Below are 26361 nucleotides of genomic sequence, written 5' to 3'. Positions count from 1 at the left end.
CATGTATCACAGGTAGGTATGTTATGTCAAAGGTGGAATTATCATAATTCCAAGGTGGCAAATTCAAAGTCTTGAATGAATTTCAGTGACCAGTTAGGGCACTGGCAAGGCAAAAGGCATCCATTTGGTTAGAAGATAATGACAGAGTCTTCACTCCATGCAAAAAATTAAATTTAATGTTTATTACAGACATAGATGTCAGAAAACAGAATCATAAATATAGGGAAGGCATTTGACTATTGAAATTAAAAGTATCTTCAGAAATGAATCAAAGTTAAAAGATAAGCAGTGGATGGGAGAAAATATGTGTGCATATAGAAGAAAAGAGTGATAATAAGAATATATAATTCCACAAAAAGGCAAACAACCTTCAAATAATAGGCAAAGTACATATATATATATATATATAGATATAGATATAGATATAGATATAGATATAGATATAGATATTTAAGGAAGAGACAAAAAATGGCCAATAAACATTTTAGGAGATGCTCAATCTGATATGTAATCAGGGAAATAGAAAGCAAAGCAGCAACAATACATTTTTTCCCCCATCAGTTTAACAAAAAGTAGAAGTTTTCTAATATCAAGTCTTGACAGAGATGTAGTGTAATAAATACTCTTAAATTGCTAGTACCATAGAAATTGCCCACTTTCAAGAACAATTTAGCATAGTTTATTTAACAATAGCAACAAAACGGTTGCCTTATTCTTTTAATCTACCCTAGAGAAAGGACTATTCTCAAGGAGGCATATGTAAAAAGAAATTTATCGTATCACTGTGATAATAGCAAATATCTAGAAAGAATTACATTTTTTGTTAGTAGGAGTATGGCTCAATCATCTGTGGTAAAAGGATTGTAAGGGAATTCTATGAGCAACTGTATGACCACAAATTAGACAACTTACATGACATGGACAAATTTCTAGAAAGACAGACTATACTGATTCAAGAACTGGAAAATCTGAGTATAACTGAAACAAGTAAAAAGATTCAATTACTAATTAAAATATTTCCCAACAAGAAATTCTCAGATGGCTTCACGGATGAATTCTATCAGATATTTAAAGAAGAATTAATATCACTGTTTTACAAACTCTTTCAAAAAGTAGAAGAGGAGTTAATACTTCTCAACTCATGCTATGAGTCTAGTATTACTCTGATACCAAAGTCAGACCACAGTGTCACAAGAAAACTGCAGACCAATATATTATGAATATGAACACAAAAATACTCAACAAAATGCTAGCAAATAGAATCCAATAACATATAAAAAAGGTTATATACCACAAGCAGGTGGGGTTTATCCCAGGAATGCAGAGTTGGTTCAAAATGCAAATATTGTGCTTCTCTGGTGGCACAGTGGTTAAGAATCAGCCTGCCAACACAGGAGACACGGGTTCGAGCCCTGGTCCGGGAAGATCCCACATGCCGTGGAGCAGCTAAGCCCACGCACCACAACTACTGAGCCTGTGCTCTAGAGCCCATGAGCCACAACTACTGAAGCCCGCGCGCCTGCACTCTGCAACAAGAGAAGCCACTGCAGTGAGAAGCCTGTGCACCACAATGAAGAGTAGCCCCCACTCACTGCAACTAGAGAAGGTCCGCACGCAGCAACGAAGACCCAGCGCAGCCAAAAATAAATAAATTTATAAAAAAATAAATAAAATGCAGATATCAATAAATGTAATACATGATATTGATTGAATAAAGGAGAAAAAATCACGTGATTAGCTTACTAGACAAAGTAAAAGCATTTGACAAAATCCAATATCCTTTTATGATAAAAAATACTCCACAAACTAGGCATAGAAGGGAACTTTCTTAATCTGATAAAGACTATCTACAAATACCTATAACTAACATCATAATATAGTTTCTCTAATATATTAAAGAAAAAACTTAATGGTGAAAAAACTTAATATATTCTCTCTAAGATCAGGGACAAAATAGGACATTCTTACCACTTCTGTCGACCATTGTAGTAGAGGTTCTATCTAGGGCATTTAGAGAAGAAAAGGAAATGAAAACTACCTCTTTTTGCAGATGTCATGACCTTATCTATTGACAATTCTAAGGGATCTATTAGAACTATTAGAAGTAAATTAATTTAACAAGGTTGCAATATACAAGATTCATAAATAAAAATCAATTATATTTTAATACACTAGTTGTTATGGGTTGAATTGTGCCCCCCCCCACCAAATACATGTTGAAGCTCTAACTTCTAGTACCTCAGAATGAACTTAATTGGCTATAGGGTCATTGTAGATGTAATTAGTTAAGATGAGGTCATAGTGGAGGGGGATGGGCCGTTAATCCAATATGACTGGTATCCTTATAATAATATTGTAGAAGGCAAATACACACAGAGGGAAGACAGTCATGGAGGCAGAGATTGGAGTTATGCTGGGAGTACTAGAAGTTGGAAGAGGCAAAGAAGGATTCTCCCCTAGAGGTTTCAGAGGGAGCATGGCTGTACCAACACCTTAGTTTTAGATTTATAGTCTCCAGAACTGTGAGCGAATAAATTCTTGTTGTTTTAAGTCACCAGTCACGCAGATTGTGACACTTTGTCATAGCATAGGAAAGTAATACACTAGCAAGGAACATTCCAAAAATGAAATAAAACAATTCCATTTACAAAAGCACCAAAGAGAATGAGAATAAATTTAACAAAAGAAGTGTTAGACTTGTGCACCGAAAACTACAAAACACTGAAAGTACTTTAAAGAATACTCAAACAGGTAGGCATCCCATTTTCATGGACTGTTAGACTTAACTAATCTTAAAACGGCAATATTTCCCAAATTGATCTACAGATTTAATGCAATCTCTATCAAAATCCCAACTTTGTTTTTGCATGAATTGGCAAGTTGCTTTTAAAATTCATGTGGAAATACAAGGAACCCAGAATAGTCAAAGAAATCTTAAGAAGAACAATGTTGGAGGACTCATACTTTAGTGATTTTAAAACTAAATACACCTGTAGTAATTAAGACAATGTCGTACTGGCATGAGGGTAGACCTATGTAGATCAATGGAATAGAATGAATGGAAATGATGTCCAGAAATAAACCATTACATTTATTTATAGTTAACTGATTATCAACATGGAGGCCAGGATAATTCAGTGAGGAAAGAATAGTTTTTTTAATAACTGTGCTTGGAGAACTGGATATCCATATGGAAAAGAATTAAGTTGGATCCTTTCTTTGTGCCATGCACTAAAATTAACTCAAAATTACCAAAGACCTAAATTTAAGAGCTAAAACTATAAACCTCTTAAAGAAACACAGGAGTAAATATTTTTGACTTAGAGTTAGTCAATGGTTTCTTTCTTTTTAAAATTTTTTTGGCCATACTGCATTGCACATGGGATCTTAGTTCCCCAACTAGGGATGGAACCCAGGACCCCTGCATTGGAAGTGCAGACTCTTAACCACTGGACCACCAGGAAAGTCCCAGTCAATGGTTTCTTAAATAAGATATCAAAAGCACAACCAACAACAGAAAAAAAAAAATAGATAAACTCAACATAAAAATTAAAAACTTGTGCTGCAGGTTCTTAATACAATTAAGAATGTGAGAAGACAACTCATAGAATGTGAAAACTATTCATAAATCATGTATCTGATATGGGACTTGCACCCAGAATATACATAAGAACTCTTGCACCTCAGTAATAAAAAGGATAAATAGCCATGTTTAACAATGGGCAAATAATCCGAATAGACGTTTTGCCACACAAGATATACAGATGGTCAATAAGCACATGAAAAGATACTCAACATCATTAGTCATTAGGGAATCAAAACTACAATGATATACCACTTCACAACCACTAGGATGGCTATAATAAAAATGACAGACAATAACAATTGTTGGAAAGGATGTAGAGAAATTGGTACCCTCATACATTGCTGGTACATCATGTAAGTGGTACATCTGCTATGGAACACAGTTTGTCAGTTGCTCAAAATGTTAAATATTTAGTTAACATATGACCCAGAAATTCTTTTCCTATGTTTATACCTAAGAGAAATGAAAACATAGGTCCACACAAAAACTTGTACATGTATGTTCATAGTAGCATTATTCATAATAGCCCAAAAGTGGAAACAACCCAAATGTCCATAAACTGATGAATGAATAAATAAAATGAGCATATTCATACAATGTAATATTATTTGGCAATAAAAAGGAACAAAGTACTGATACATGATACAAACACTATGCTAGTTGTGAGAAAACAGTCTCAAAAGACCACATACTGTGCAATTCTGTTTGTATGAAATATTCAGAATAGGCAAATCTGTGGAGACAGAAAATAGACTGATGGCTGCCAGGGCTTAGGCAGTTCTGGGAGAAATGGAGAGTGAGTGCTAATGGCTACAGCATTTCTTTCCGGGGTAATTAAAATGTGCTAAAATTAGACAGGGGTAATAGTTACTCAACTTAGTGAATATATTAAAAGCTATTGAATTGTATATTTTAAATGAATGAATTTTATTATATGTTAATCATATCTTAAGCTTTAAAAAATTCTGATTATAATGAATAAAAACTCAGTCAAAAAAATATAGTTTATCCATACTATGGAACAGTTGTCAGCAAACTGCAGTCCATGAGTCAAATCTAGCCTGCAGCTTATTTTTGTAAATAAAGTTTTGTTAGAACGTAGCCATACCCATTCATTTACCCATCATCTGTAGCTGCTTTTGCAGAGTTGGGTAGTAGTGACAGAGATCACCTGGCCTGTAAAGTCTAAAATAGTTACCATCTGACTCTTTACAGAAGAAGTTTGCCAAACCCTGCTATGGAATAAGAAGTTGTATTTAAAGGGAGTGAGAGAAATCTATGTTTACCGATATAAATACATCTCAGAAATTGTGTTAAGTGGAAAAGTTGAGAACATCATATACAATATCATTTATGTGAAAAAGAAAACAAAACAGACATCCAGCCCACTAACAAAAAGTATAGAATTGAAAGGGTATGTGAAGTGTTATATAAATCCATGGAACAAGTTCTGGGAAGAGACACAGCAAGCTAACAGTATCTCTAGGAAAAGCATTGAATTTTTGGAATGCTAGTCAAAGTTTACTCTAACCTTATTTATATTAAGGTTTTTACAAAGAAAATATATAAGCATATTACATAAAAATATAAATTTAGAATTATAATACATTATATTTTTGGTTTGTTTTTCAGAGCTATGAGTGAGCAAGTTTTGTTAGAGGCTGTAAGTATAGTGCTTTCAGTTTGAAATTGCACTTTGTCCTTGATGTTGTTAATACAGTCTAGAAATTGTCAGGATATGTCAAGAGAGTCAGTTTATTCAAGAGATTTTTATGCATATGTGAGCTGGAAAGCTTTGTCTATTCTTTTGATTTTATTAGATTTAATTGTCACTCAGAAACACTTCATTTCTAAAATACTGAACTATAACATCCCACAGTCTTTTTCTTTTTTTAACATCTTTATTGGAGTATAATTGCTTTACAATGGTGTGTTAGTTTCTGCTTTATAACAAAGTGAATCAGCTATATGTATACATATATCCCCATATCCCCTCTCTCTTGCGTCTCCCTCCCACCCTCCCTATCCCACCCCTCTAGGTGGTCACAAAGCACCAAGCTGATTTCCCTCAGCTATGCGGCTGCTTCCCACTAGCTATCTGTTTTACATTTGGTAGTGTATATATGTCCATGCCACTCTCTCGCTTTGTCCCTGCTTACCCTTCCCCCTCCCCGTGTCCTCAAGTCCATTCTCTATGTTTACATCTTTATTCCTGTCCTGCCCCTAGGTTCTTCAGAAGCATTTTTTTCTTTTTTTTTTTAGATACCATATATATGTGTTAGCATACGGTATTTGTTTTTCTCTTTCTGACTTACTTCACTCTGTATGAGACTCTAGGTCCATCCACCTCACTACAAGTAACTCAATTTTGTTTCTTTTTATGGCTGAGTAATATTCCATTCCCACAGTCTTTTTTTTTTTGCGGTATGCGGGCCTCTCAACGCCGTGGCCTCTCCCGTTGTGGAGCACAGGCTCCGGACGCGCAGGCCCAGCGGCCATGGCCCACGGACCCAGCTGCTCCGCGGCATGCGGGATCCTCCCGGACCGGGGCATGAACCCACCTCCCCTGTATCGGCAGGTGGACTCCCAACCACTGCGCCACCAGGGAAGCCCCTCCCACAGTCTTTTGAAATTCCACTATCACTGATAGTTCCTTTGCCTCTTTCAACACCAATTATAACTTCACTATGCAGATTAATACCAATGGTTCATTATTTTTATGAGTTAATGAAGACTTTCTTACTTTAATAATTAAGTGCCCAAATAACCTCTCTATATTGATATGTTTGCTTTTCATTATTAATGAAGTTATAATATTTCTTTTAGAAAAACACACAGATTCAAAGTGACCTCCAAGTGTTGTCAGAGGAGAAACTGATGCTGGAAAATGAACTACAAAAGTTGAAGAGTACAGAGGTTAGTTAATTTTAGTGTCTGAAAATGGCATACATACCAATATTACTAATTGGTAGCAGCTGTGCTTTAAAAAAATAAGATAATGCTATATTCTAAATTACCATATATTTTTAAAAATTTATTTATTTTATATTTATTTTTGGCTGCATTGGGTCTTTGTTACTGCACGCAGCCTTTCTCTAGTTCCAGCGAGTGGGGACTATTAGTTGTGGTGTGCAGGCTTCTCATTGTGGTGGCTTCTCTTGTTGCAGAGCACGGGCTCTAGGTATGTGGGCTTCAATAGTTGTGGCACGCAGGCTCAGTAGTTGTGGCTTGTAGGCTCTAGAGCGCAGGCTCAGTAGTTGTGGCACACGGGCTTAGTTGCTCTGTGGCATGTGGGATCTTCCCGGACCAGGGCTCGAATCCGTGTCCCCTGCATTGGCAGGCAGATTCTTAACCACTGTGCCACCAGGGAAGACCTAAATTACCATATTAGCTATCAAAACTGAAAGGATGCTATGAAAAGCAGACATAAAATTGAAACATTCTGAAAGGTATGTCTAAGCCAAATATTTAACTTTATTAAAATATCAATAAATTAGGTTTACAAATATATTTTAAATGCATTTTATTGTATTCTTTGCAACTGTGTAATGTGTGTGTCCCAGTTCACTCTTACTACATAGAGTGAATAGAAATACCAAGGATAGAATTTGTTTCCTTTTTTTCCCCTCCTCCTCTGCCATTTTTATATAGCTTATAAATTTCAAACTATACACAATGAAGTCAAATGGTGGATTAGAAGCAAATTTTTAACTATGTAAAAATATAAGATGTATGTTTTGACACAAAATTAACATAGAATGAAGAAAAATACTCTTGAATCTACTAATGTTGGTAACTTGGTATTTCCTCCTTAGTATAGGAGGAAGCAGAAGTAGTACCAGATTTGCTACTTAATCAGTTAGAGAAGCAGTGATCCTACATAAGTGTCAAATGTAAGACCAGGGCTGTCACATAAGTTGAATTAGGAATAGCTTCATCTAGGTATAGGTCCCAGTGGGAATAAAAATAAAAAAAATTAAAATAAAGCAGTAAATTGTCATAGTAAATGATTGAATAGTCTGGCCAAGTGTAAGGATTCAACACTTAATCATGCACTGTTAGATCCACATTCAAAATCTTTGGAGCTTTGTACATGACTTGAAAATGTTGCAGCAGTTTCTGGTTTTACTTTCTTATACTGTTTCTTTAGATTTTGTATGTGAAAACCTAAAGAAGTATGGAAGTGTGAATGAGAAATGTGGAAGGAGCATTACTGCATATACAGTAGCAATATTATATCCACACAAAGGTGGTGACCAAGAGATCTGAGAGATAGCCTGTTTTCAGAGAAGGGGATGGTAGGAAGAGAATAATGGCTAACAGAATTATGTTAAAGTCAGGATTTCTAATAACAACTATATCAATTTTCTTCCAGAGTGAGCTTTCTTTACTAACTGATATTATCTCTTAATAATTTTATTTTCATAGGCAACCAACTTTAGTAATCAAGAACCATGTCTGCCAGATGTTAATGTGTGTCAGTTAAGGGTTTTATTTTACTTTTTGTAAGCAGGAGAAACTGACACTATTTAAAGCAAGAAATGTATTGGATGGCTAGTAGGGTAACTCAAAGAATTGAGGGAAAATTGAACAACATGTTTGGTGAGAGATAGAACCAGGACAACTCTTAGAGTTAAAATAACAGAAATTCATGGATAGCCACTACTTCTGTCCTTTCAGGGAAATTTTAGAGAGGGAGTTTATGACTGTTTTCTTCCCATCCCTTTGGATACTGGTTCTGGAATTACTAAGCTCTACTACTTCCCTTCTACAATGTCAATTTTTAGATGATTGTATCTTACTGGTCTTGCTTGGGGTCAGATGTCACCAAGACAGTTTGAGATGAGGGAGTTGAAGAACACTTCTAAATCTGGTGCTGTTTCTTAACAGAATGGATAAAGGATACTGGGCACAAATAGCTGGTGTCCACTGTACTTGGTAATGTTTCCCTAATTAATATCTTAGCCATTTACTTATTTCAGGTGTCAGAAAAGTTTAATGTAAAGGCCAAGTATTTTAGGTTTTGTAGAGCATAGGGTCTATGTTGCAACTACTCAAGTCTGCTGCTGTGATATGAAAATAGCCACAGAAAATACATAACTGAATGACCATGGCTGTGTTACAATAAAATATTATTTACAAAACAGGCAGCAGGGCAGATTTGGCCTATACTTTGCTGACTCCTTATTTTTTCTTTTTTGAATTTTACTTTATTTTTTTAAATACAGCAGGTTCTTATTAGTTATTTTATGCATATTAGTCTATATATGTCAATCCCAATCTCCCAGTTCATCCCACCACCACCACCACCACCCCACCCCCCCGCTTTCCGCCCTTGGTGTCCATACGTTTGTTCTCTACATCTGTGTCTCTATTTCTGCCTTGCAAACAGGTTCATCTGTACCATTCTTCTAGATTCCACATACATGCATTAATATACGATATTTGTTTTTCCCTTTTTGACTTACTTCACTCTGTATGACAGTCTCTAGGTCCATCCACCTCACTACAAATGACCCAATTTCGTTCCTTTTTATGGCTGAGTAATATTCCATTGTATATATGTACCATATCTTCTTTATCCATTCATCTGTCAGTGGGCATTTAGGTTGCTTCCATGACCTGGCTATTGTAAATAGTGTTGCAATGAACACTGGGGTGTAAGTGTGTTTTTGAATTATGGTTTTCTCAGGGTATATGCCCAGTAGTGGGATTGTTGGATCATATGGTAATTTTATTTTTAGTTTTTTAAGGAACCTCCATATTGTTCTCCATAGTGGCTGTATCAGTTTGCATTGCCACCAACAGTGCAAGAGGGTTCCCTTTTCTCCATACCCTCTCTAGCATTTGTTGTTTGTAGATTTTCTCATGATGCCCATTCTAATTGGTGTGAGGTGATACCTCATTGTAGTTTTGATTTGCATTTCTCTAATAATTAATGATGTTGAACAGCTTTTCCTGTGCCTCTTGGCCATCTGTCTTAGACATGTCTTCTCTGGAGAAGACATGTCTTCTCTGGAGAAACGTCTATTTAGGTCTTCGGCCCATTCTTGGATTGGGTCGTTTGTTTTTTTAATATTGAGCTGCATGAGCTGCTTGTATATTTTGGACATTAATCCTTTGTTGGTTCATTTGCAAATATTTTCTCCCATTTTGAGGGTTGTCTTCTCGTCTTGTTTATAGTTTCCTTTGCTGTGCAAAAGCTTTTAAGTTTCATTAGGTCCCATTTGTTTATTTTTGTTTTTATTTCCATTACTCTAGGGGGTGGGTCAAAAAAGATCTTGCAGTAATTTATGTCAAAGAGTGTTCTTCCTATGTTTTCCTCTAAGAGTTTTATAGTGTTTGGTCTTATATTTAGGTCTTTAATCCATTTTGAGTTTATTTTTGTGTATGGTGTTAGGGAGGGTTCTAATTTCATTCTTTTACATGTAACTCTCCAGTTTTCCCAGCACCACTTATTGAAGAGACTGTCTTTTCTCCATTGTATATCCTTGCCTCCTTTGTCACAGATAAGTTGACCATAGGGTTTATCTCTGGGCTTTCTATCCTGTGCCATTGATCTGTATTTCCCAGCACCACTTATTGAAGAGACTGTCTTTTCTCCATTGTATATCCTTGCCTCCTTTGTCACAGATAAGTTGACCATAGGGTTTATCTCTGGGCTTTCTATCCTGTGCCATTGATCTGTATTTCTGTTTTTGTGCCAGTGCCATATTGTCTTGATTACTGTAGCTTTGTAGTATAGTCTGAAGTCAAGGAGTCTGATTCCTCTAGCTCCGTTTTTTTCCCTCAAGATTGCTTTGGCTATTCGGGGTCTTTTGTGTCTCCATACAAATTTTAAGATTTTTTGTTCTAGTTTTCGAAAAGATGCCACTGGTAATTTGATAGGAATTGCATTGAATCTGTAGACTGCTTTGGGTAGTATAATCATTTTCACAAAGTTGATTCTTCCAATCCAAGAACAAGGTATATCTCTCCATCTGTTTATGTCATCTTTGATTTCTTTCATCAGTGTCTTACAGTTTTCTGAGTACAGATCTTTTACCTCCTTAGGTAAGTTTATTCCTAAGTATTTTAGTATTTTTGTTGCAGTGGTGATGGGATTGTTTCCTTAATTTTTCTTTCTGATCTTTCATTGTTAGTGTATAGGAATGCAAGAGATTTCTGTGCATTAATTTTGTATCCTGCAGCTTTACCAAATTCATTGATTAGCTCTAGTAGCTTTCTGGTGGCATCTTTAGGATTATCTATGTATAGTATCATGTCATCTGCAAACAATGACAGTTTTACTTCTTCTTTTCCAATTTGGATTCCTTTTATTTCTTTATCTTCTCTGATTGCCATGGCTAGGGCTTCCAAAACTATGTTGAATAATAGTGGTGAGAGTGGACATCCTATGGTATTTATTCTTCAATTTGTTAATATGGTGTATCGCACTGATTGATTTGCGTATACTGAGGAATCCTTGTATCCCTGGGATAAATCCCCCTGATCATGGTGTATGATCCTTTTAATGTGTTGTTGGATTCTGTTTGCTAGTATTTTGTTGAGGATTTTTGCATCTGTATTCATCAGTAATATTGGTCTGTAATTTTCTTTTCTTGTAGTATCTTTGTCTGGTTTTGATATCAGGGTGATGGTGGCCTCGTAGAATGAGTTTGGGAATGTTCCTTCCTCTTCAATTTTTTGGAAGAGTTTGATAAGGATGGATGTTAGCTCTTCTCTAAAGAGAACTCACCTGTGAAGCCATCTGGTCCTGGACTTTTGTTTGTTGGAAGATTTTTAATCACAGTTTCAATTTCATTACTTGTGATTGGTCTGTTCATATTTTCTGTTTCTTCCTGGTTCAGTCTTGGAAGGTTATGCCTTCTAAGAATTTGTCCATTTCTTCCAGGTCTTCCATTTTATTGGCATAGAGTTGTTCATAGTAGTGTCTCATGAAGCTTTGTATTTCTGCAGTGTCCTTCTTTTTCATTCTAATTTTATTGATTTGAGTCCTCTCCCTCTTTTTCTTGATGAGTCTGGCTAAAGGTTTATCAATTTTGTTTATCTTCTCAAAGAACCAGCTTTTAGATTATTGATGTTTGCTATTGTTTTCCTTGTTTCTGTTTCATTTACTTCTGCTCTGATCTTTATGGTTTCTTTCCTTCTACAGACGTTGGGTTTTGTTTGTTCTTCTTTCTCTAGTTGCTTTAGATATAAGGTTAGATTGTTTATTTGAGATTTTTCTTGTTTCTTGAGGTAGGATTGTATAGCTATGAACTTCCCTCTTAAGAACTGCTTTTGCTGTATCCCTTAGGTTTTAGGTCATCGTGTTTTTCTTGTCATTTGTCTCTAGGTACTTTTTGACTTCCTCTTTGATTTCTTCAGTGATCTCTTGGTTATTTAGTAACGTATTGTTTAGCCTCCATGTGTTGGTGTTTTTTACATTTTTTCCCCTGTAATTGATTTCTAATCTCAAAGCGTTGTGGTCGGAAAAGATGCTTGATATGATTTCAATTTTCTTTAATTTACCGAGGCTTGATTTGTGACCAAAGATGTGATCTGTCCTGGAGAGTGTTCCATGTGCATTTGAGAAGAAAGTGTAATCTGTTGTTTTCAGATGGAATGTCCTATAAATATCAATTAAATTTGTCTGGTCTATTGTGTCATTTAAAGCTTGTGTTTCCTTATTCATTTTCTGTCTGGGTGATCTGTCCATTGGTGCAAGTGAGGTGTTAAATTCCCCCACTATTACTATGTTACTGTCAGTTTCCTCTTGTATAGCTGTTAGCATTTGCCTTAAGTATTGAGGTGCTCTTATGTTGGGTGCATATATTATATTTATAATTGTTATATCTCCTTCTTGCATTGATCCCTTGATCATTCTGTAGTGTCCTTCCTTGTGTCTTGTAATATTGTTTATTTTAAAGTCTAGTTTTCTGATATGAGTATTGCTACTCCAGCACTCTTTTGATTTCCATTTGCATGGAATATCTTTTTCCATCCCCTCATTTTCAGTCTGTCTTTGCCCCTAGGTCTGAAATGTGTCTCCTGTAGACAGCATATATATGGATCTTGTTTCTGTATTCCATTCAGCAAGCCTGTGTCTTTTGGTTGGAGCATTTAATCCGTTCACATTTAAGATAATTATCGACATGTATGTTCCTCTTACCATTTTCTTAATTGTTTTGGGTTTGTTTTTGTACGTCCTTTTCTTCTCTTGTGTTTCCGACTTAGAGAAATTCCTTTAGCATTTGTTGTAGAGCTGGTTTGGTGGTGCTGAATTCTCTTAGCTTTTGCTTGTCTGCAAAGCTTTTGAGTTCTCCATCGAATCTGAATAAGATCCTTGCCGGGTAGAGTAATCTTGGTTCTTCCATTTTATTACTTTAAATATATTGTGCCACTCCGTACTGGCTTGTAGAGTTTATTCTGAGAAATCAGCTGTTAACCGTACGCGAGTTCCCTTCTATGTTATTTGTCGTTTTTCCCTTGTTGCTTTTAATAATTTTTCTTTGTCTTTAATTTTTGCCAATTTGATTACTATGTGTCTCGGTGTGTTTCTCCTTGGATTTATCCTGCCTGGGACTTTCTGCACTTCCTGGGCTTGGGTGGCTATTTCTTTTCCCATGTTAGGGAAGTTTTCAAATATAATCTCTTCAAATATTTTCTCAGGTCCTTTCTCTCTCTCTTCTCCTTCTGGGACCCCTATAATGTGAATGTTGGTGTGTTTAATGTTGTCACAGAGATCTCTTAGGCTGTCTTCATTTCTTATCATTCTTTTTTCTTTTGTCTGTTTCATGGCAGTGAATTCCACCATTCTGTCTTCTAGGTCACTTATCCATTCTTCTGCCTAAGTTATTTTGCTATTGATGCCTTCTAGTGTGTTTTTCATTTCAGTTATTGTATTGTTCATCTCTGTTCTTTAATTCTTCTGTGTGTTTGTTCTTTATTTCTTCTAGGCCTTTGTTAAACATTTCTTGCATCTTCTCGATCTTTGCCTCCATTCTTTTTCCGAGGTCCTGGATCGTCTTCACTATCATTATTATGAATTCTGTTTTCTGGAAGGTTGCCTATCTCCACTTCATTTAGTTGTTTTTCTCGGGTTTTGTCTTATTCCTTCATCTGGTACATAGTCCTCTGCGTTTTCATTTTGTCTGTCTTTCTGTGGATGTGGTTTTTGTTCCACAGGCTGCAGGAATGTAGTTCTTGCTTCTGCTGTCTGCCCTCTGGTGGATGAGGCTATCTAAGAGACTTGTGCAAGCTTCCTGATGGGAGGGGCTCCTGCCAATATTTTTATGGCATCTTCATCATTACACAGGGCAAAGGCTGGGAAAATAACAGGAGAGCTGAGACTGTACCTGCAGCTCCCCTTGGCTCTGCAGAGTGCCAACCACAGTTACATTAGCCTGACTCCTTATTTATTCCACTTCTGCCATCACCTGGCTTTCTACTATAGCTTCCTAAATAGGAGCTCCTAGATATATATATTTTGGTATGCTATTGCTAGAAAATATTACTGCATAAAAAGATTTGTTTCTGTTCTTTCTATTCTGTTCTATTGGTGGTGTGTATTCCTACACCAATGACTGAGATCTTTAATGATTATATATTTATAGTAAGTCCTGGTATTTTGTGGGCAAGTTAACCCACCTTGTAATATATGAGAATTTATTTGTTTTTGGTCTTTGCACTTTCTTGTAAATTTTAGAGTTAATTTGTCAAATTCTACTATTGCACTCAAGCTGTACATCAAATTTGAGAGATTTACATATAGGATATCAAGATACATCTTTTTGTTTACAAACATTAAATGTCACAATTTTGGAAAGTTTTGTAATGCTTACAATCAGTGTTTATGATTTTCTTCATAAAGCTCTTATTCATTTTTGTTAGGTTAATCTTAGGTACTTTGTATTTTTATGCTATGTTATTTGTATCTTACAAAATATTTTAAAGCTATTGCTAGAGAAATGTAACAAATTTTTGTATATTGAATTTTCCATCTACAAACCTAGCTACACTATCATAATGGTTAGATTTTTATTTCCTACTTTCATAATTGAAGTATCTGTAAATGATTGCCTAAATTTTCTTGCTTTCCAACTTGTAATACTTTCTTCTTCTTGCCTTGCTACACTGGAAAAGACCTCTAGAATAATACTGAATAGACAGTATGAAAGCAGGCATTTTGTTTTGTTTTGTTCCTGATATTAAGGGGAATGTTTTCTTGTTTCTTGTGATTAGTCAGCCTACCTTTCTGTCTCTCTTTCTCTTTCAAAACCATGTATCAGGTTAAAGGATGTTTCCTCTTCCCATAATATATTTTCATGAATATTTTTTTTTATGCTTCCTAAAATTCTTCCAGCCTCTGCCACTATTGCCTTATTTCAAAGCCATTTCCATAGTTTTAGTTATGTGTTGCAACAGCACCCTACTTTCAGGTAGCAAAATCTGTATTCCTTTTTAATTTGCTGCTCAGTGTGTTGCTTTATTGGCTGCTTTAGGGTTTACAGTCTTGTTTTTAACTTACTGTAGTTTCTATTCAAATGACATCGAATCACTTCATATATAAGAGTCTTGAAACATACTTTCATTTGTCCCTTTCTGGCCTTTGTGCAATTGTTTTTATACATTTTACTGCACAACACATTGTTATTAATTTTGCTGTAAAATATTACCTTTTATAGAGATATAAATAACAGGAAAACAGTCTATATTTACCCACATAATTATCATTTGTGGTATTCTTCTTTGTGTATTTTCTTATTTCTATCTGGTATCATTTTTCTTCTCCTTGAAGGATTCTTTATTTTTTTTATTGTGCAGGGCTGCTGCTGCTGAATTCTTTCACCTCTTTGATTTCCAGACCAAAAAAAATTTCTTTTGCCATCAGTTTTGAAAGATATTTTTCCTGGATAAAGAATTCTAGGTTGAGTGGTTTAAAGATATTGCTCCTTTGTCTTCAGGCTTGCATTATTTCTTACAAGAAATCTGTTTTCTTGTTTATTCTTGTGTGTATTCTGCTTTTCTCCACTGTCTGCTTTTAAGATTTTCTTGCTGCTTTTAAGTAATTTGATTATGATGTATTTTGGGGGTTAGTTTTCCTTGTACTGTTGTGGATTTGTGGATATACAGTTTTCATCAAAGTTGAAAAAAATTGGCCATTATTTCTTCAAATAGTTATTCTCTTTTCCCACCCCTTCTCTCCATGAATTCCAACTGTAAGTATATTAATCCACTTGAAGTTGTCCCACAACTCACTGATGATCTGTTCGTTATTTTTTAGTCTTTTTTCCCTTTCGTTATTTTAGTATGTTTTGATTGCCAGTATATTAGATTTTTCTTAATAGGAAATATGTACCAAAACTCGTGTTTAAACTGGAAAATTATTTGGCAACCTTAACAATTCTCATTAAAAATGTTATTATTATACTTATTTTCTATATTTTATAGGAATTGTTACACTTGGGGTTTAACTTGTGAGAACTTTGCTACAGTGAATTTGGTATCTGTTGGAGGTTGTGGTCTGAAATAGGAAATGATCTCCCAATACCTAGTAGTGTCTATTATTAAGCTCATCTAAAAGTTTCAATACTCTAATTGTCAAATTTTTTCTATACTTCCTTGTAGAAAATAATCCACTACTACATAGTAGTTCAAGAATACTTTAAAACCTGTGGTCAATTCTGCTCTAATATTTGTTTTGAAATGCAGATTTGTTACAACATGACAGAACAGTTTGAGCATAATGTGGATTTTACATTTGCTTATGCACAAATTCATCTGAAAATAGTACTAGGTGAATGTAGAAAAACAGCTTCTACAAGCTTCTTCAGTTTACCATGTGTATTGTGTACCACACCAGTCCACATATGGTGTTAAAACTTTTCATCCAATTTCAGATAGCCTTCCTTCGCATACTGCATAATAACTCACAAGTTGAAATCTGTTTGATGCTCATTTTCAAAAACAAGCTTCATGTCTTATTCAAGATAAAGAGCTATGTTTCTCGTAGTATGTATTTCTTAATCATTTAACTGTATAAAACTGGATTAATGTTCTTAAGTTTTTATTTTTTTTAATGTATCATCGACAGTTTTTTTGCGTTCTGTGCACCTTACCCATTTTCCTCATATATCCTGCAGTTTTTATCATATGATTTTTCACAGTGAGGTGATTTTCAGGATGTTGTATGCAATATTATAGCAGAACTGACTGTAATTTGTCAAGGAATTTAATTGTTTGATATGTATTAGCTTATTTGCAACTTACATTCTGTAAAGCACTATAACAAACATTCAGCCTATATCATTAATTTTGTTTTGCTTTTATTCAGATAATTTCCCTTGAAACATAGTATAGTGATTCTCAAAGTAAAATGGCAATCTTAGTAATGTATATTATCATGTATTTACCTTTAATTTATGGTCTCCTTAACTGTTTATTTCTGGCTTATATAAAACTACATAGAAACCAAAGGCTACAAGTGAGCGACAAAAGAAAACTATGAAAATGGAGAAGAAAAAAGACGAAGGAATATCTGAAGATTCAGAAGAGTAAGACATAAAGATACTTGTTAATATTTTTTACTTATAAACTTATATTTTCATTTTATACAATTTAGGGTTATATAAATATAACTTATTAACAGGTTTCTAAAAAAGCATAGCATTAGCAAATATATAGTTTTATAAGCAGACCAGGATATGATTATGGGAGAAAGCTGAGAAGTGAAGAGCAAAGAACTAAAAATGGGTTAGAGTAGAATAAATCACAAGATATTCAGGAATAGGTAAACAATTAAATACAAATAATTTTAGGGAAAAAAGGATTTACAGTGTTTTCTTGATGGTTTCGCTAATGATTTGTAATTTGTATGTTAATCCCTCTCCCCATTCTGGGCTCTTCCTTTTTACTGTACTTCTTGGTTGTCTTATTTTATTAAAAAAAGTATCTGTTTTTAATGTATATGGGTTATTGTAAAGTGGCCTTACCAAGAGAATATTTTCTTTACTAATATAATTTATGCAGTTGGAATTTGCTTGATCAAACCCTCATATAAATATATAGCTTATTAACAAAACTATGAATTCAAACTTTATAGAGTTCCACAAATTCTGAAAAGAAATTCATCAGACAAATGGTCTTTTCTTGAGAAAAGAAAAGATGACCAGAGAAGAAAAAATGACCAATGTACTTTGGAAATCCTTTTCCCATCTCAATGTACCATATTTTAATCATACCAACGAGATGTCAGTTTGAGAAATGTTATTCAATTATTTATCATTTAACCTTTATGGATTTTATGGCTTTTAAAAATATGAATTTCTTATGAAATTTTACTTTCTTTTTTATTCAAGTATAATTGGCTTATTAGTTACAGGTATATGACACAGTAATTTGATATTTTAATACATTACAAATTGATCACCATTATAAGTCTGTCACCACACAAAGTTATTATGATGTTAATGACTATATTCCCTATGCTATACATTACATCCCATAACTTATTGATTTTATAACTGGCATTTTGTATTTCTTTATCTCCCTTACCTATTTTAATTATTCCCCTTCCCTCCTCCCCTCTGGAAACCACCAGTTTGTTCTCTGTACCTATGAGCTTGCTTCTGTTTTGCTATGTTTGTTCATTTGTTTTTTAGATTCCATATATAAGTGAAATCATACAGTATTTGTCTCTTTGTCTGACAATCCATGTTGTCACAGATGGCAAGATTTCATTCTTTTTGTTGGTTGAGTTATATTACATCATATATATGGTATCTATATCTATATCTGTATATCTATATCTGTATATACACACATCTTCTTTATCCATTCATCTATTGATGGGTACTTAGTTTACTTCCATATCTTGGCATTTATAAATAATGATCAATGAACATAGGGGTGCATGTATTTTTTTGGGATAGTGTTTTTGTTTTCTTTGAAAAAATACCCAGAAATGGACTTGATGGATCATATGGTAGTATTATTTTTAATTGTTTGAAGAACTCCCATACTTTTTTTTATAGTGACTGCACCAATTTACATTTCCACCAACAAAGCACCAAGGGTTCCTTTTTCTCCACATCCTTGCAGCACTTGTTATTTGTTGTCTTTTTGCTAATAGCCATCCTGACAGGTGTAAGGTGATATCTCATTGAGGGTTTTTTTTTCTTTCTTCTTTTTTTTTTTTTTGTGGTACACAGGCCTCTCACTGTTGTGGCCTCTCCCGTTGCGGAGCACAGGCTCCGGACGCGCAGGCTCAGCGGCCATGGCTCACGGGCCCAGCCGCTCCACGGCATGTGGGATCTTCCCGGACCGGGGCACGAACCCATGTCCCCTGTATCGGCAGGCGGACTCTCAACCACTGCGCCACCAGGGAAGCCCCTCATTGAGGTTTTAAATTGCATTTCCCTGGTGATTAGTAATGTTGAGCATCTTTTCATGCACCTGTTGGCCATCTAGACCCCTTGTTTGGAAAAATGTCTATTCAGGTTCTCTGCCATTTTAAAATCAGATTTTTTGGTTTTTTTGATGTTAAGTTGTAGGAGTTCTTTGTGTTTGGATATTAACTCTTTATCACATGTATCATTTGGGAATATCTTTTCCCATATAGTAGGCTGACTCTTCATTCTGTTGATAGTTTGCTTTGCTGTGCAAAAGCTTTTTTCAGTTTGATGTAGTTCCATTTATTTATTTTTCCTTTTGTTTCTCTTGCCTGAGGAGACATATACCAAAAATATGGCTAACACCAATGTTAAAGAGTGTACCACTTATGTTACCTTCTAGGAGTTTTACGGTTGCAGGCCTTATAGTTAAGTCTTTAATCCACTTTGAGTTTACTTTTGTATATGGTGTGAGAATGTAGTCCAGTTTGATTCTTCTACAATACATGTAGCTGTTCAGTTTTCCCAACATCAGTAATTGAAGAGGCTGCCTTTTTCCCATTGTATATTCTTGCCTCCATTGTCTTAGATTCATTGACCATATATGTATGAATTTATTTCTGGGCTCTCTACTCTGTTTCATTGAACTGTGTGTCTGTTTTTGTCCAGTGCTATACTGTTTTGATTACTTTATCTTTGTAGTATAGGTTGAAATCAGGGCACATGCTACCTCCAGCTCTGTTCTTTCTCAAGATTGTTTTGGCTATTTGGGGTCTTTTTGTGTTACCATAGAAATTTTAGAATTATTTGTTCTAGTTCTGTGAAAAATGCCATTGGTATTTTTATAGAGATTGTACTGAGTCTGTAGACTTCTTTTGGTAGTATGTCATTTTAACAATGTTAATTCTTCCACTCCATAAGCATAGAATATTTTTCCATTTGTTAATGTTATTTTTAATTTCTTTTATCACTTTCTTACAGGTTTCCAGGTTCAGGTCTTTTACCTCCTCAGTTAGATTTATCCCTAAGTACTTTATTCTTTTTGATACAATTATGAGTGGGATTGTTTTCTTAATTTCTTTTTCTTATAGTTTGTTGTTAGTGTGTGAAACCCAAGAGATTTCTGTATATTAATTTTGTATCCTGCAACTTTACTGAGTTCACTTATTGTTTCTAATAGTCTTTTTTGGTAGCATCTTTAGAATTTTGTAAATGTAGTATTATGTCATGTGCAAACAATGACAGTTTTATTTTTTCTTTTCCAATTTGAATTCCTTTTATATCTTTGTCTTGTCTGATTGCTGTGGCTAGGACTTCAGTTTCAACATTATGTTGAATAAAGGTGATGGGCATCCTTGTCTTATTCTTGATGTTAGAGGAAATGTTTTCAGCTTTTTCTTGTAGAATATGATGTTGGCTTTGGGTTTTTCATATAGTACCTTTATTATGTTGAGTTATGTTCCCTCTGTATCTACTTTGTTGAGAGTTTTTCTCACAAATGGATTTTGAAATTTGTCAAAAGCTTTTTCTGCATCTATGAAGATGATCATATGATATTTATTCTTTGTTTTGTTAACATGGTTTATTATGTTAGTTGATTTTTGGATGTCAAATTATCCTTGCAACCATAGTTAGAATCCCACTTGATCATGGTGTATGATCCTTTTAATGTATTGTTGAATTTGGTTTGCTAATATTTTGTTGAGGATTTTTGCATCTATATTTATCAGTGATATTGATTTGTAACTTTCCTTTTTTGTGGTGTCTGTATCTGGTTTTCATATCAGGGTGATGCTTGTCTCATAGAATGAGTTCAGAGTGTTCCCTCCTCTTTAAATTTTTTGAATAGTTAGAGAAGGGTAAGTGTTAACTCTTTCTTAATAGTTGTTAGAACTCACCTTTGAATTGATCTGGTCATGGACTTTGGTTCATTGGGAGGTTTTTGATTACTGATTCAATTTCATTTCTGATAATCACTCTGTTCATATTTTCTGTTTCTTCCTGATTCAGTCTTGGGAAATTGTACATTTCTAGGAATTTATCCATTTTTTTTCTAGGTTGTCCATTTATTGTGTATAATTGTTTGTACTAATTTCTTACGTATTTCTGTGGTGTCAGTTGTAATTTCTCTTTCATTTTTTATTTTATTTATTTGGGACCGCTCTTTCTTTTTTTCTTGTTTAATCTGGATAAAGTTTTGTCAGTTTTGTTTAACTTTTCAAAACCAGCTCATAGTTTCCTTGACCTCTTTTATTTTTTCTTTGAGTCTTTATTTGATTTATTTTTGTTCCGATCTGTACTATTTATGTCCTTTTACTAATTTTGGGCTTTATTTGTTCTTCTCTTTCTACTTCCTTTAGGTGTAAGGTGAGATTGTTTATTTGAGATTTTGTGTGTTTGTTTCCTGAGGTAGGGTGCCAGATCCTGCCTCATGTGGTGGTTGCTGGCCTGCTGGTGGGCAGGGCTGGGTACCCAGGCTGGGGGTCTGGGGCTCCTTGGGCTAGTATCAGCCTGCTGGTGAATGGGTAAGCCCCTGGTACTAATAGTCTAGAGGGAGGATTCCAAAATGGTGCTTGAGAGCACCTTGTCCTCATGGTAGAATGAGCTCCCCAAAATGGGTGCCGCCAGCGTTTGTGTCCCCAAGGGGAGTCCCAGTTGCCTCCGACCTCTCCAGGAGGCTCTCCAAAATCAGCAAATGGGTCTGACCCTGGCTCCTTTTAAATTACCACCACTACGCTGGGACTCAGCATGTTAGATTTTGCATGTCCCAGAAGAGTGGGATCTACGTTTCCTACAGCCCTCCTGCTCTCCAATATGCAAGCCCTGTTGGCCTTCACAGGCCAACAGGGCTTGCATATTGTTCTTGGGGCTCATCTTCTCAGGTTGGACCCCTGGGGTAGGGAGTCTGATGTGGAGCTCAGACCCCTCACTCCTTGGGGGAGAACAACTGCAATTGTGATTATCCTCCCATTTGTGGGTCACCTACCCAGGAATGTGGGTCTTCACTATACTGAGTCTTTACCCCTCCTATCCATCTCATTGTGATTACTTCTTAATATCTTTACTTTTCTGGTAGTCTTCATGTCATTCTCATCAATAGTTGCTCTGTAAATAGTTGTAATTTTGGTGTGCCTGTGGGAGGAGGTAAATTTGGGGTCTTCCTACTCCATCATTTTGGGTGCACCTCTCAAAATTTCATTTCTTTAAAATGGTTTGAGTACTCATCAAGAAAGCAAAGTAGTCATGCAAATATCATAAAATATCATGATATATTTAAAAACATTTTTTTTTTTTTCAGGAAGAAGTCTGTAGTGAAAGAGCTTAAAGTAAAAGAAGATATGCCTCAAGTCCAGGTAACACAGAATCTCTCTCTGTGCACAGAATCTCTCTCTGTGCACAGAATCTCTCCTTATGTGATTAATAAGGCTCTGATAATTGTATATATAGATGATATTAGTATGTATATGAATATAGGTGTGTATGTATGTGTGTTTGTGAGTGTATATGTGTACTAAATTTCTTCCTAAGATACTTCTTTCTTATCAGTTGGCTTTTCTCAGCAAGTTTTGAAAACCAAATGGTAAATTTAGACACATTTACTGTCAAGGTTATGAAAATTACCATAGTTCACTCAATTATAGGCAGTATCGTGGAGGAAAGACCATCATATTATGAGTCAGAGCAGACTTACTAGTTAAGTGACATTGGACAAGTCCCTTTAACCTACTTGAACTTCATATTTTTCATCACTAAAATGGGTAAAACAATAGCTTCCCTATCTATTTTAAGAAGGTATAAGAGATGCAAGAAGCAAATAGGAAAAATTTTCAGAGATTGTAAATATAGCCCACTCTTTTTTATGTGATCCAATGAAAAGAATACAAGTAACGCTTTGTTTCATCTTGTCTTTGGTAAACTTTCTTTTGCTACAAGTTAACTTCTTAACTATCAGAGCATCATGTCACCCATTTGGTCACTCTCATCCCATGAGTGGCTGGACTTAAGTGTCCTACAAATATGTACCTGCATGATTCAAGAATCAAATAACATAAATTTGCAAAGAAAATGAGAGTACTGCTTGAAATACTGAGTATAAAATGAACAACTTTATGGTATTAGTTTTCTGTTTCTGCATAACAAGTTACATCACATTTTGCAGCTTAAAACAATTTAAATTGTCTCATAGTTTTGAATGGCTTAGGAGTCTGAGCATGGCTAATCTGTGCCTTATGCTCAAGGCCTCACCATACAGCAGTCAAGGCGTTGGCTAGGCTCTGCTTTTTTTGGTCACTTGGGGTCCTCTTCCAAGCTTAAGTAGATGTGGCAAATTTCAGTTCTGTGCAGTTGTAGGACTGGGACATTTAGCCATGTGGCCTTCTCCATAAGCAGTTTACATTATAGCATCTCACTTCTTCTTTAAGGCCAGCAAAGAGTCTCTCTTTCTTGCTAAGACAGTCTCATGCAATATAATATGATCATGAGAGTGACACCTTATCACCTCAGCTATATAGTTGATCCTTGAACGACATGGAGTTTAGGAATGCCGTCCCCTCCCTCACAGTCGAAAATTTGCATACTGCTATCTCTGCCTCAAAAACAAAGGAATTGATAAATGACTCACCAAAGGGCAGGAAGGCAAAACAGCTAGGGTAGAGTCAGGACTCAAACCCTAGTTATTTTATTTTATTTTATTTATTTTTTTTTTTTTGCGGTACGCGGGCCTCTCACTGTTGTGGCCTCTCCTGTCGTGGAGCACAGGTGGACTCTCAACCACTGCGCCACCAGGGAAGCCCCAAACCCTAGTTCTTTTGATTCCACATATTGTGATCTCTAATCGAACACACTTTTCCCTATACTTAGTTGATATAAAGATCTGTAAAATGAAAATATAGGTACAGTATTCATTGAAAAATATCCTTGTATAAGTAGACCCAGGCAGTTCAAACCCATGTTGTTCACAGGTCAAATACATAATACAGTCTAGTAAGTGGATTGGCATCTCATCACTGTGCAATATTCTCTTGGCTAAAAGCAAGTCACAGGTTGTATTCACACTAAAAGAGTGGATTATACAGAGCATAACTTTAGGGATGGAGATCATGGAGGCCATTTTAGTATTCTGCCTACCATACCAGGTGATTTTATATAGAACAGCATTTTGTGTGTATTTTAAAAACATTTATTATAATTCCATTTTTTAATTAATATTGTAAGTCTTGAAACTAGTGTTTTAGTTCATTTGGGCCATGTCTTAGTCCCTTCAGACTGCTTTAACAAAATTTCAGGGATTGGGTAGCTTATAAACAACAGAAATTTATTTCTAACAGTTCTGGGGGCTAGATGTTCAAAATCAGAGTACCAGCATGATGGGGTGAGGGTCCTCTTCTGGCTTTCAGAATTCTTGTATTCTCATATGCAGAAGGAGAGCTTTCTCAGGCCCCTTTTATAAGGGCGTTAATCTCATTCATGAAGGCTCTGCCCTCATGACCTAATCACCTCCCAAAGGCTCTGCCTCCTAATATGATCACAGTGGGCATTAGGATTTCAACATAATGAATTTGGGGGCAGGACACAAACATTTGGACCATAGCAGGCTTCTATAACAAAATACTTTAGATTGGGTAGCTTAAATAACAAACATTTATTTCTCACAGTTCTGGAGGTAGGGAAGTCCAAAGATCAAGTCACCAGCAGATTTGGTGTCCAGTGAGAACCTGATTCCCGGTTCATAGATGGCCATATTCTTGCTGTGTCTTTACATGGCAGAAATGGCAGAGGAGCTCTCTAGAATCTCTTTTATAGGGTGCTAATTCCATTCATGAGAGTACCACCCTCATGACCTATTCATCTCCCAGTGGCTCCACCTCCAAATACCATTACATTAGGGATTAGATTTCAATATATGAATTTTGGGGGGCACAAGCATTCAATTTGTAGCAGATAGTGTCATTTAAATTTTTTTTTCTGAATTTAAAATAATTTTCTGTGTGGGTATACTTTTTTCTGGAGAAGTTCTGTGGATATAATGAGAATTTTAAAGGAATTTGGGAATTTATCCCCCTCTTCCAAAACTTCATTATGAACTATCACTGATCTAGACCATTTTACAGAGACCAATAGAAGCTAAAATGTGACTTGCTTAGTTTAGAGAACAAATTGGTACTGAAATCTGAACTGCAAACATGGCTCTCTGAATCCTGCTTAGCATTTGCAATTACAGTCAGTCCTTGAACAACATGGGTTTGTGCTGTGAGGGGCCACTTATACATGGATTTTTTCCAATAAATATGTACTGTAGTACTACACAGTCTGTGGTTGGTTGAATCTGCAGGTGTGGAACCATGTATACAAAGGGCCAGCTGTAAATTTATATGTGGATTTTCTGTTGGGTGGGTTCCTGTAACCCCCATGTTTTTCAAGGGTCAGTTATAGGGAAAATGTATTCGGTTTTGCTTCCTCAGGCAGGCATGGGTATTAGAATCAGTTGGTATTATTGTCTATCTGTCCAAGTAAGTATAATGTTTGTAAAATTTTTTAATAAGTCATGTAAAACTATATTTTAGTTTTTTTACATGACATAGTTTTTTTATTAGTTGTTCATTAGGGTATGGATTGGATTTTGCAGTCAGGGAGAACAACTAGAGAGTTTTTGCAATAATTTAACTCAGTGAACTAGTTAATTATAAGTTAAATGTATTAAGATAGAAATGTAAATAACATTTCTTATAATCCAAATTTTACTGTTGCCAAATGGAAAGATTTAATTTTATAAAAATATTAATCCCTTAAAATTAATAAATGTACTGCATTTCTAGTCAGAATTCAAAAAGGACTTTTTTAAAAGGGAGAAATGATTTGAAGATTATGTAAAATTTACCTGTAAAATTATCTAGGAGCCTTTTAAAAAATGGTAGTTCTTTGACCAGTTTCCAAATTCCTTTTGAGATTATTGGTGAATCTATTTTTGTAGTTTATATTTTCATATAAATTTATCCATTTCTAATGGTTTTTCAAGTGTACTGCTTGAATTTTACGTTATATTTTTTTTTTCTGTATCTCTATTTCTAACTTCTTTTTCCATTTACAGAAGTATTTGTTGTTTTTTTTTTCTTTCCTTTTAATCAGGTTTGTCAGGGGATTATAATTTTTATATAAAAATAGTTTTGGAGTTTCACTTAGCTATTTTACTGTTTTATTTCTTGTTGCTGTTACTGTTTGTTTTCTACTTAATTACTCTAACCTTTATTGTTATTAATTTCTTCTACCACTTTTTGTCTTTGGTTTATTTTTAGTTTCTTTTCAAATCTGTATTAGTTATATAGGTAGTTTATTTATTTTTACATTTGTTTAATTACAGTTAAACAATATTGAGGCGACACATTTTTCACTGAATACAACTTC

The 26361-nt window shown here is 35.0% G+C and overlaps 1 protein-coding gene across 18 annotated transcripts in view; it reads left to right on the top strand.

Moving 5' to 3' along the window:
* CCDC7 (coiled-coil domain containing 7) overlaps positions 1 to 26361 on the top strand; it is a 288810-nt gene that overhangs the window by 51511 nt on the left and 210938 nt on the right. For all 18 annotated transcript variants that reach the window (XM_082854543.1, XM_082854542.1, XM_082854544.1 and 15 more), the window contains 4 exons: positions 5219 to 5249; positions 6413 to 6502; positions 17039 to 17124; positions 22259 to 22313. In XM_082854543.1, the coding sequence (XP_082710669.1) occupies positions 5219 to 5249; positions 6413 to 6502; positions 17039 to 17124; positions 22259 to 22313 (262 nt within the window). The remainder of the gene's footprint in view (positions 1 to 5218; positions 5250 to 6412; positions 6503 to 17038; positions 17125 to 22258; positions 22314 to 26361) is intronic.

This window comes from Leucopleurus acutus (genome assembly GCF_964270905.1).
Source record: "Leucopleurus acutus genome assembly, chromosome: 1".
Classification (NCBI taxonomy): domain Eukaryota; kingdom Metazoa; phylum Chordata; class Mammalia; order Artiodactyla; family Delphinidae; genus Leucopleurus; species Leucopleurus acutus.
Note: the sequence above shows the minus strand (reverse complement) of the source record. Positions and strands in the feature narration are given on the sequence as shown.